Consider the following 12,533-nt stretch of genomic DNA (forward strand, 5'->3'; position numbering starts at 1 on the left):
GAGTTTGGGGGACTTTATTTGTATAAGTGGATGGTGAGATAGTGAAGACAGTTCAGGTCTCAATTCTGCTTCGGGGCATCCAAAAATGATGGTGGATGTAGATGACGGTACCACCATCCACTGACCCTATGACCTTGACTCACAGTACCCCATGATCAACATCAAGGTGGCTTCTCATCTTTGGTTAGCGAAGTCAACAAGGGCAAAAAGAAGCAAGAATTAGTTGACTTTGTGTGCTGTATATATCATTCTATTCCAGCACTACTTTTGGGGCACTAGAGTCCTTCTCTTCTTTACCATCAAATCTTTTATATATATATATATTTAAGTTTAGATTTCCAAAGTACTGTTTATTGCCATAAATATAGAAATAACCAAAAATCAGTATAAAAGAAGGGAAAAATACACAGATATTCCCACCACTTGTTAAGATATTGGCATATAATTAACACACAGCTTTTACTGGCGTACACTGGTATAAAGAGGTAACGGACCACAGGAAGGGTGCTCAGTCTAAGGAAAATGGGAAACCAGCATCGTTGTGCCCTGCCTCCCCGCTTCCCAGCTTTCTGGGGCACCTCCACAGACAACTTAGCCTTCATTTTGGGCAATGAACTATCAGAGGGCAATTTCATTTGAATGTTGTAGCTCCTTAGGCAAATATTTTTCTGATGGCCTTTCAGCAGATTGCCTGTTGGAGCAGGAGGAGAACATTAATATTAATTGTACTTACTTAGCTGCTTCTGCCTTCACCAAAACCTTCTGGGCTCCATCTGCTGCTTTGTTTAGCCTGTCCTCTTCTGTCCTGTAGTCCTCACAGAGTTGCATAAGTTTCTGTATTTTGTCAAGTTCACAGGTTAGATTTTGCGATGTTATTGGTAGGTGGATGTCAAGTACACGATTTGCCACCTTCTCTACATCCTCTGGAGGCACATTTTCCCCTTAAATAAGAAGATGTGTTTTAGGTAACTGCATTTCCTTATCACTCTATCTTGTCAATATCATCACAATGAATTCTAAGTTAAATCTATTTGTATTTGATTAGTGTCCCTAGAATACAGGAACTAGACTATAAGTGTCCCATAGACTCTTCTGCATCCTCAATTTCCCCTTCTCTGTGAAAGAAACACTGTTTGTGTAACGATGAACACAACCTGTATAAATGTTTGTTGGAAAAATGAAAAATAACAGATTTGGGATATTTTGTGACCTACAAAATGTCTTCACAAGAATTGCTTACTGTAAGTACAGATTCAGAAACAATTAAAATGTTTAGATGCCTGTCATTAAGATTCAAAACCATGGAAAACTATTATGCATAGAGTGGATCAGCAACAAGGTCCTACTGTATAGCACAGGGAACTATATTCAATATCCTGTGATAAGCCATCATGGAAAGGAATATAAAAAAGAATGTAAATATATGTATAACTGAGTCACTTTACTATGCAGCAGATATTAACAACAATATAAATCAGCTATAAAGAAAGAAAGAAAAGAAAGTGAAGTCGCTTAGCCGCGTCCGACTCTCTGCGAACCCATGGACTTTAGCCTACCAGGCTCCTCTGTCCATGGGATTCTCCAAGCAAGGGTACTGGAGTGGGTTGCCATTTCCTTCATTCAATTAAAAAAAAAAAAAAAAAGAATTAAGCACCATGAATGAGATAATAGGGAAGCCCTGGGTTTGGACTCAACAAAACTCTACTCTAATCCCCCCTGCCATTAAAAAGGCTCACAATTGCCTGTTATACAAAGTGAAGTAAGTCAGAAAGAGAAACACAAATACTGTATACTAACACATATATATGGAATTTAGAAAGATGGTAACGATGATTCTATGTGCGAGGCAGCAAAAGAGACACAGATGTAAAGAACAGACTTTTAGACTCTGGGAGAAGGCGAGGGTGGGATGATTTGAGAGAATAGCACTGAGACATGTATATTACCATATGTAAAATAGATAACCAGTACAAGTTCGATGCATGAAGCAGGGCACTCAAAAATGGTGCTCTGGGACAACCCAGAGGGATGGATGGGGAGGGAGGTAGAAGGGGGGTTCTGGATGGTGGGACACATGTACACCCACGGCTGATTTATCTTGATGTATGGCAAAAACCACCACAATATTGTAAAGTAGTTACCCTCCAATTAAAATAAATTAATTAAAAAAAATAAAAAGGTTAACAATTTTTGCTTATCTGCATAACAGGGTAATTATATCTGATACTACTTCTCAAAGGCCTATTTTGAGAAGGGATATGACAAAATATAGTATGAGCAACATATTATCAAGAAACTTCTAAATACATCTATGCCCTGCTTTTCAGAAAATAGAATTGGCCTCCTTTGAGAAGTGAAGTGGGAGATGTACTGTAGGTGTTTGGGGAATAACTCTTTGTCTCTTTCTGGCTCCTTATGAGGCACAGATCCTGAGTCCCATGGGGAAGTTAGAGATGAATTAGATACAGATCTGATCTCCAAGGGGTTTACCATCAAGTCAGGAAATTATAAGTCATTCCAGATGATTACTGATATTGCATAAGAGGAGAAGTGATAAATGTAAGACAAAATGATGTGGTGTTCAGAGGGAAGAGAAAATATTTCAGGAAGAACTTTAAGAAGACATTCAAATCTGGTCTTAGGAGCCCACACAGATTAAATCTGTGGAGATGTGGGTTGAAGGGACGGGTAAGGGTATTGTCAGCTCAGGCAAAAGCTCAGGGTGGGACAGGTGAATAGTGTGTTTGGCTGGCCAGTGGAGGGGGTGTCGAACAAGTGTGTGAAAAAGTTAAAAAGTGTCTTAAAAAGTTTTAAAAAAGGAGGTGAAGTTCAGGAAGGCTGGGAGTGAATCACACAAGCCCCTAAATGTGGGGCTAAGGAAACTGGACTTCATTCAAAAGACAATGGGAGCCATCGATGGCTTTCAGTGTTTGAGTGACACGACCTAAGTATATATCTTCTTTGCAGTCATTTTGCCTTAGCTAGTTTTAATATAAAAGGACTATTTTACTTAGTTTTTTTTTTTTTTTTTAAGCTGTGCCACGTGGCTTGTGAGGTTTTAGTTCCCCAACCAGGGATTGAATCTGGGCCCTTGGCAGTGAATGATGTGCCAAGTCCTAACCACTGGACCGCCAGCAAATTCCCAAAGTGAATGTTTTACTTCCTATACTGTTTTTGAAAAAATGCAACAAGAATTTTTCATGAATAAATTAGAGCCGTATTTTAAACAGAACCATGGATCTGGCTCTTTATAGAAATGGTAGCTGTTTTGTTAAAAAGAAAAGTTCTAATAAAAACTGAAGTGAACTTAATTCCACATTCAGTCATGAAACATTTATTGGCATTGATTATGAGATTAAAAATTAAAATTTAAATGATTATAAATTCACTTTCAGGAAAAATGACACAAAACTCTGTTAGGAATTCAGATCACAAGGAAAATATTAAGATGGTCAAAGAGGAGCTGCATAGAGTGGCCACCATAAATGTAATACTTTTATTTGGGCTTTACAGCCAAGAAAATTGAAGAAATTGGGTGGGCAAAAGGTACCATTTCCTGATGACCAAGAATCTCGGGACCCTGACCAGGGAAGTTCCTTTTATGGAACAGGATTTTTCTTGATGCCTAGCCTAATTTTTGTTGTAATAATCTGAACACAGTTCCCCCCACCCCGCCCCCAATTCCTTAGGCTAATTAAAGTGACATTTTTATTGTGACTCTATTTAAAGTGACATTCTAGTAGCAATGAGAACCAGGACCAGTATAGCAATAGGCTCTATGCTCCAGTGAACTAGGAGGGAAACAGGTAGAACCTGCTTTGTGATCTGTTGCTTGAGCTCAGGACTGTATTTTACCATTTTCATACGACAGCAGTGGTCGTTCTGATATTTAGTTTTGGTGTCTGAATTAACTTGTATCTGCAGAAATAGCTAATGTGTTCCTCACATTAATTGGCATTGATTATGAGATTAAATCTACTAAATTAAATCACAGATCTACTAGGATCTGTGCCTAGTAAATATCAGTCAATCTAGCTTCTCACTGAAAATTTGCTTTTGAACAAACAAATGTCCAGCTGACTGATTTCATACCCAGTCATTTTCACTGATTATTTTAGTCATTTTTACTGATTATTTTCACTCCCTATTTTTTTTTAATTATTTTGAAAATCAGTATTAGAGCTGCTAATACAATTTCTAGAAACAATGAAATAGAACTTGGCCACAGGGGTCTCTTATAAAAATCAATAGCAAAGAGATTTAATAAAGTGACTGCAAAGATTGTAACTGACATCCTAAATGTTAATTCATATGGAGATATTAAATGACTGAATTTGGAAGATGGCTGTGGGAAAGCTTTCTCAGATCAATTCCATGTAGTATTGTACCCAAATGACATTATTTGCAGAAAGTGAGGTTTCAGGTCAATTTCCAGCTGTACTATTTGATTTTTATCTTTAACTGATAATTCTCTAGAGTTTAAAACAAACCTTTCCCAGGGACTTCCCTGGTAGTCCATTGGTTAAAGCTATGCACTTCCACTGCAGGGGGCATGGGTTCAACCCACGGTCAAGAAACTAAGATCCCTTATGCGTGGGGTGATCAAAAACAAAGAAAACAACAAACCTCTCCTAAAATAAGGCACTGTGAGGGATATTAAGTTTATAATCATAATAATAATGAATCAAATAGTTCCGTCTGGCAGGCACAGAAAGCCAGCATGAGTCTTGGAAAATAGTCAATAACAGTTATCCAAAATAATCAGTATTTTAGATGCCACTTCACTAAAGTATTTGATATACTAACTAACAATTGGCATACTTTGATCTCACTCTGTCAGATTGTGGAATCTGACGGAGTCTTCATGTTAGATTTTCCTTTTAAAAAAATAATATAACTTTAAACACTAAGTTCACTTGTTTGGAATTTTAACTAAATTCTAGGATTTATTACTAAATTAACCTTATATAGAGAACCATATTTTTTGATACAGATTTAATAGTTTGCAATTGTTTTCATTAAGAAATTTAAGATCAACAAGTATGTCTTGTTTTGGATTTAGGCATGTGATTTCCAATTAATGTAATTTGGAATTGGTTGATGCTTCAGTATACATTGAAAAGGAAGAAAAAGGAAGAGGAGATGGGGGAGGTGGGGGAAAAGAAGGAGGAGTAAAAACTAGTTCTAATATTTTAAAAAAATTACCTAACAAAAATATTTTCAGTTTTTTTATTAGAAGATTCATTTTTTCTTCTTCAGATTCACTTTGGTTTTTCATATTCCTCAGTTTCTTTCTTAGCTGTAATGCACTCTTTTTGCAAACTTCTTCCAGTTTACTTATATTTCTGATCTGGAATAGAAAAAACAAAAACGAGGCAAACATAACAATCAGGCATATTCTGGGATGTCTCCTTACTTAGCTGATCAAATAGAACTCACTAAAACTAAAATAGAAGTCTAGATAACTAAACAATAGATTCATGTTAAAGGACTCTTTTAAAAGGTGATATTGGTTGTTTTCATCATCCTGTTTTCTTAATAATGTAAACTTCTCTCTTAAAACATTATTAGTGATCAAAATTGCTATTTGAAAACAATGACTTTTCCTGATATAAATTGAAAATACAAATTTTCTTTTTAGGAGATGTTAGTATTTTAGGGTATTAGAAAATTTCACAGAATTACAGTGATCATCATGTTTAGGAAGCTGAGAACATTTTCTTTAATATAAGTTAAAATATTAACTTTAATAAGTTTAACATAAGTTTAAATCTTTACTCTTTTAAACATTCTTCAAATTCAAATAATATATGCTCTTTGCATGTAAAAAGAAAGCATTCTTTCTTTTAATAAATGAGCTTGAACTCAGAGCAGGCTACAAAAATAAATTACAAATACTGTGTACACTTGGTGGAGAAACGATAAGGACTAAAACGTTTACAACTTAGAAGCGCAAATTCTTAGCTGTATGATTTGAAAAAGGTCATGGACTTTTTCTTAGGATTCCAACAAATGAGAGAAAGAGAAAAAAATGGAGAGCAATAGAACAATATCACCCACAAGTTGAGCTGAACTGAATAAATTAATTGTGACAGAAGCAGGGCTAATTAGGATCAAACATAGATTGAGGAAAAAAGTCTCCCTTTATTTCTCCATAAAAAAACAGCTTAATTTAAGCCATACAGATTCTGTGGAAAAGGATTTAATGGTAGTCACTGGCAAATGATGAAACAAAACAGAAATATTTATATGATGAAAAATATGTACCTTAATTTTTTGGAGTTGTTCCTTAATTCTCTAGAACTTTTTAAACTTTAAAATGGATACCAGTTGCTAAGAGAGATTTTAAAAGTTCTTATCACAGGAAAGAAAATGTAACTACATGTGGTGATGGATGGATGTTAACTAAATTTACTGTACTAATCATTTCACAATATATACATATATCAAATCATTATGTTGTTCACCTAAAACTAATACAAATTTCCTTTGGCAATTATATTTCAATAAAGAATAAAGTGGAGAAATTGTGAGTAAGAATACATAGAAGTGAGATGAGAATTTCAGAAATAAATACTCTGGTCAGGAAGCACCAAGTTACACAGATGAAATCTCAATGTAGATTAGTTGATGCCATATTCAGAAAGAATGAGATTGCTAAATTACTTCACTCTTAAAACATCTCTCTGCAATCCATCCTCTGTCACGACTCCTGATTCAAGAATTCTCTTGTAATCTCTTCTGGCATGCTTCCCCCTTCTAATCAAGAGGAAAATAGCACACCATTTTATCAACATGACAACTTTCATCCTTTTCTAGTTCTCCATTTGTATGTTGATTAAGCAAGATTCTGCTATTATATACTTCAGGGGTTATCTTTTAAAAATAATCACTTAACATGGGACTTATTTAAATGGTGTGAGATTTCTGGTTTTTGAGGAGGGACACAATAGTAGTTTAACATTCCATGAAATGATTAAGGGTTGATTTAAGCACAGGGATACAAGACCAGGATTCGTATTTGTTCACTGTTGAATTCCCAGCATGTAGATAAATGCCCAGCATGCAATAGATACTCAACGAATATTTGTTAAAGCATTGAAGAATAATATATAAGTGAAAAAACTAGGTGGCAATACAAATTTGAATGCTAAGTCGCCTCAGTCATGTCTGACTCTTTGTGACCCTATGGACTCTAGCCTGCCAAGCTCTTCTGTCCACGGGACTCTCCAGTTAAGAATACTGGAGTGGTTGCCATGCCCTCCTCCAGGAGATCTTCCTGACCCAGGGATTGAACCTGTGTCTCTTATGTCTCCTGCAGTGGCAAGCAGGTTCTTTACCACTAGTGCCACAGATGACTATGTAAACAAAAAATGTCAACATTTAGGATGTGTAGGGATGTTCTTCAACCTGACTATAATCAGAGACCTGCTCCAGAACTTGGATTCTGGGGCCTGTGGAGCAAGGATATAGGACCAGCTGGGGCTCAGGTCCGTGGAGACAAGGCTCACGGAACAAATGGCTGCTCTGGGGTGTGTGTGCAGGAGTGTGTATCTTCGCGGTGGTTCTCACCCCATTTTCAAGTCTGGCTCTGTATCCTTCTTTCACTTCTGAGGCCCAGATGTCTGCACGTACATTTCCTTTCTGTTCAGGAGTTGGTTTCTGCCACTTCCAAACAAGAGGGCTGACTAATATAATATTTATCTTGTATTGATTTTAAAAAATGCAGCTTTTTTCAGCTTTTCTTCTTCAAAGGCTCTATGTATATTGCCAAAAAAAAAAAAAAAAGGAAACTAGGGAACATACCAACTTATTTTCAAGATGAACACCATGTGCTCACAAAACTCTTAAATTTGTATTTATCCTTTCAAGATGAATATAATGTATTCATCAAAAAGCCTAACTGATTATTATACTCATTTTTTAGAAATGATTTTTTAAATCATTTAAAATTATTTAAGATTCTGTTATCAGGTACTTAAATATTAAAACAACTTTATCATATCAACCTAGGAAGGAGTTTAAGGAATTAAGGGTATAATCCTATTAAAAACATTTCTAACATTAAATTCTAACATTAAAGTTTGTTTATTTAGGAGAATTTCAAACACATTCTTGAATTTATGAAAAATTATTCTTCACTTGGAGATTTCTATAGTTTTCAAAACTCCAAGGCTAGGAATTTACACCTTTCTATGCAGTGTTTGTTACAAAGGAATCATAATCAAATGTCTATGTATGTCCTATGAACATATACTCTGTTTTTCTCTTCTCTTTCTTTCCACACACACACACACACACACACACACACACACACAATGTTATACACACATATATACACATGTTTATATGTCATATATATGAGAAAATAAGTCAACATTCTCATCTACTTCTAAATCACCATTTATAGTCACGTCTATATTTTTAGGGCTTCCTTGGTGGCTCAGATGGTAATGCAGGAGGATCCAGGTTCGATCCCTGGGTTTGGAAGATCCCCTGGTGAAGGGCATGGCAACCCACTCCAGTATACTTGCCTGGAGAATTCCATGGACAGAGAAGCCTGGCGGGCTACAGTCCACAGGTTCACAAAGAGTCGGACATGACTGAGCAACTAACACTTTCATAACTTTATTTTTATTCTGTATTTCCAAGCAAAAGAACACCTAACATCTAGAATCTATTCTTTCACTTAGAAGATAAATGGAAATTTTAAAAATTTCAAGCAGTTTGCTGTTTTAAAATTGCTATAGCTTTGCAAATAAAGCATGAGAAGACATCATTTACCTGTTTCTTCAACCTGTGAACTTGGTTGTTCAAATTGTGAATCACAGACTCTGCCTCCTGAGCTTTCTGCAGGGCATTCCTTGAGAGGGTTGGGGAGCCGTAACAGCTCGGGCCACCACAGGATGAGTGCGCACAGGCTGTGTCCTCTCCTCCACACACCTGAGAGGAAGAAGGATCTATGTTAAAAAGTAACTTGTTGGTAGAGGGTTTTTCTAATGTCATCCAGGCTCACTGAGGCAAGACACTGCTCTATTCATGTGTGTTTCTTCAACAGTTGTTCATGCTTAATATGTAGATATGACCCATTAAATATTTCCTAGCTAACTGAATAAGTATCTAACTTATTTGCTGTTAGCACTGGTGTCAATCAATAACACTTTCATACTTGTGGTTTCTTTGGAAAATATTGAGCATTTCCATATTAATTTCATCTTTTTAAAAATAAAAACTACCTTTCACTTATGAAGCAGGAGGAGTAAATGTCCACAGTCTATACCATTTAGAAAATAGTAAATAGTATAAAATAATAAAATCAAACCACGATCTTTACTCTTTGATTTTTCTCAAACTTGAACTTAATAAATAAAAAATTATTATTTTTAGATTAAATATATATTAGTTATATATTATTCCTATACTTATAAAATATAAATTAAAAATGAAATAAAACATTAGACAGGGAAATAGAAAAGATTTGTATATCAAGTCAGGCTTCAAAGGTAGCACAGTGGTAAAGAATCCACCTGCCAAGGCAGGAGATGCAGGTTTGATTTCTGGGTCGGGAAGATCCTCTGGAAAAGAAAATGGCAACCCACTCCAGTATTCTTGCCTGGAAAATTCCATGGACAGTGAAGCCTGGCTACATACAGTCCATGGTGTCCCGAAGAGTCAGACATGACTGAGCGATCAAGCACACACATATTAAGTAAACACCACAGATACTTTTACTATACTGTCATGAATATTCATCTTTTCTTGCAATATTTGAATATTTGGTATCTTGATCTGCTGTAATTTCTCCAATGACAAGTCTTCTTTTGAGGTTAGTGTATCTAAGATGCTAAGTAAGTCATTCATGGTATTTTTGGAGTTGTTTATGATGGATGTAATTTCATTAATTTTCTTTTCAGTAGGTAAAGAACTCTGATAATACTTCTTGATGTCGTTTGAAAAATCTACATCAACACGAACTGAGGTAAGATAAATTTTATGGAAACAACTGAAATTATATATGGGCTACCAACATAATCATTCTCCAACTTGACTAGACTGTCTTGGTTTCAATGATCAATACAAAAATTCAACATCCATTTCCTTGAGTTTGCACTTCACAGGGAAAAGTTAGAAGTTGTGTCATAGATACAGATGTAATACCTACAGAGCAGTGAGGTTTAAGTCTGCAGACATAGATTTGAACGCTGGCTTCTCCCTTTATTGTGTGGGTATGTCCTTGAGCAAACCCGTGAGTCTCTTAGATTGTGTCTCCTGTAAATTAGTGATAATAATTTGTGAAGATTACGTGAAATCATATAAAAATACCCTGTGAAATGCTCCACATATGTAAGGTATTAATTTTGACTACCTATATGAACTCTAAGATGATGAACCAAGTTTATCCCACTACATAGCACAGAAGTTGACAAACTCATTCTACAAAGGTCAGAGTATAAATGTTTTAGGCTTACCTACCATCACACTGCCGTCACAACTACTCAACTCTGCCACTGTAGAGTAACAGTAACCACGTAAATAAATAGGTGAGATTGTCTCCTAATGAAACTTTATTTATAAAAATAGACTGGGAGGGGAAACATGTATACCTGTGGTTGATTCATATTGATGTATGGCAGAAACTAACACAGTATTGTAAAGCAATTATCCTCCAATTAAAAGTAAATAAATTTTTTTAAAAAAGGAAAAAAAAAAACCCTATGACAGGCTGTGGGTAGGATCTGCAGGCAGACTGTAGTTTGCTGACCTGTGATATTGAAGCTGATGACAACAGCTACTGTGCTAAAGTGAAAGTCACTCAGTCGGGTCAGACTCTTTGTGACCCCAGGGATTGGAGCCTGCCAGGCTCCTCTGTCCATGGAATTCTCCAGGCAAGAGTGGGTAGCCGTTCCCTTCTCCAGGGGATCTTCCCAACCCAGGGATGGAAACCATTTCTCCTGCATTGCATGCGGATTCTTTTTCTTCATTTATTTTTATTAGTTGGAGGCTAATTACTTCACAATATTGTAGTGGTTTTTGCCATACATTGATGTGAATCAGCCACGGATTTACATGTGTTCCCCATTCCGACTGCATGCGGGTTCTTTACCACCTAAGCTACCAAACGGCGCTAACTGCTTTCTATACAGCTGTCCCTCTGATCAACTTTCATCCTTAATTTTACAAACACTGTGAGAACCAGCCCAACCACCATTTTACAAGTGGAAAAACGAGGCTCTGATGACAGGAAGTTCTCACTGATAGGAAGAGATGCCGCGGGGATTTGAAGCCAGGTAGTGTGACTCTAGAGACTGTGTTCTTAAACACTTCTCTGTATTTTGATAGAAATACAAATTCCTGAAAGCATAATGTGATGTTTTAATATAAATGATAGCATATTAGGGTTTTAGACTATTTTAGGAATCAAAGGCCCATGATTCTGATCTTTACTTCATACGTAACCAGAGTCATGACATAACCAGGCATGACAACCACTCTTTATCTCCTAAACATTCCTGGTTTTTATAACATATTAGGATGGCATCACTGCCTCAATGTACATGAGTATGAGTAAACTCTGGGAGTTGGTGATGGACAGGGAGGCCTGGTTTGCTGCAGTCCATGGGGTGGCAAAGAATTGGACATGACTGAGCAACTGAACTGAACTCTTACTATATCATGATTTTTGTTTACCATGAGCCACTTCCCTAAACAAACAAAAATCATCTTTCTGTTGCTTGTGATGCTTTTCTGCCTTGATTTATCTGGCAAATTTATCTTTATTCTATGAAGCCTTTTCTAATATACCCAGGAATAATATCATTCTCTCTACTTTGTTCCTGAAGCAGTTTGAAGATGCTCTAACAGAGTCCTTTCATTGTTTGGGGTTGTTTATAAATGCCTGGCTTTCCCACTGAGATTGGGATGACTTCAGGGTGAGGACTGGCTGAATTTACTGCCTGTCTCTGATGCCCAGTACAGTGTCAGGCACTGAGAAAAAGCCCAGTAACTGCTGTTGCAATGCAAGTTTGAGAGGATCAGCATGGGTCAGTTTTGCTTTCTTCTACCTGGCTTGGGTGACTGCTCAAGGATTTTCAATTCTTTCACTGGGCACCTTCTTCCAGATTAGGAATCAGAGCAAATTCCTTACTCTTTATATAGCGTTTATTAAGCATCATCAATAGTGATTTCATTAAATTCAGGCCTTCCTTTAGTGTCATAATTGCCATCTATTTTTTTTTTTTTTCGCTTTTAGCTCAAGATCAGATGACAAATAGGAGCATAGACATAGGATAAGGAAAAGCAGATGATGCTTTTGCCTTGAGATAGGTTTCATCTCTTAACTGGATGGGTTCTGTGTGAATAAGATCAGTGCTGCCTCTCCTGGTAGTTAACAAGATGTCTGTCCATTTCCAAACATAACAAGGATCTCATGGGAAAAAAGGATATGACGTAATTCAAGTTTTGTTTCAGAGTTCCATTTCTCCTCCAAGTTGATCTTGGCTTTGGCGTGGCTCCCATTCATTTTTAAAAACTAT

General features: G+C 36.4%; 1 protein-coding gene and 1 long non-coding RNA gene across 3 annotated transcripts in view; one reads left to right on the forward strand and one right to left on the reverse strand.

Moving 5' to 3' along the window:
- LAMB4 (laminin subunit beta 4) overlaps nucleotides 1-12,533 on the reverse strand; it is a 103,330-nt gene that overhangs the window by 15,245 nt on the left and 75,552 nt on the right. The window contains 4 exon segments of the mRNA XM_061165260.1: nucleotides 734-941; nucleotides 5,206-5,350; nucleotides 8,785-8,943; nucleotides 9,718-9,959. Of these exon segments, the coding sequence (XP_061021243.1) occupies nucleotides 734-941; nucleotides 5,206-5,350; nucleotides 8,785-8,943; nucleotides 9,718-9,959 (754 nt within the window).
- LOC133072230 (uncharacterized) overlaps nucleotides 1-12,533 on the forward strand; it is a 42,505-nt gene that overhangs the window by 15,123 nt on the left and 14,849 nt on the right. For both annotated transcript variants that reach the window (XR_009696673.1, XR_009696674.1), the window contains exon 4: nucleotides 9,915-9,979. This is a non-coding gene — a long non-coding RNA (uncharacterized LOC133072230). The remainder of the gene's footprint in view (nucleotides 1-9,914; nucleotides 9,980-12,533) is intronic.

The sequence above is a fragment of the Dama dama genome, chromosome 18 (genome assembly GCF_033118175.1).
Source record: "Dama dama isolate Ldn47 chromosome 18, ASM3311817v1, whole genome shotgun sequence".
NCBI classification, from domain to species: Eukaryota; Metazoa; Chordata; class Mammalia; order Artiodactyla; family Cervidae; genus Dama; species Dama dama.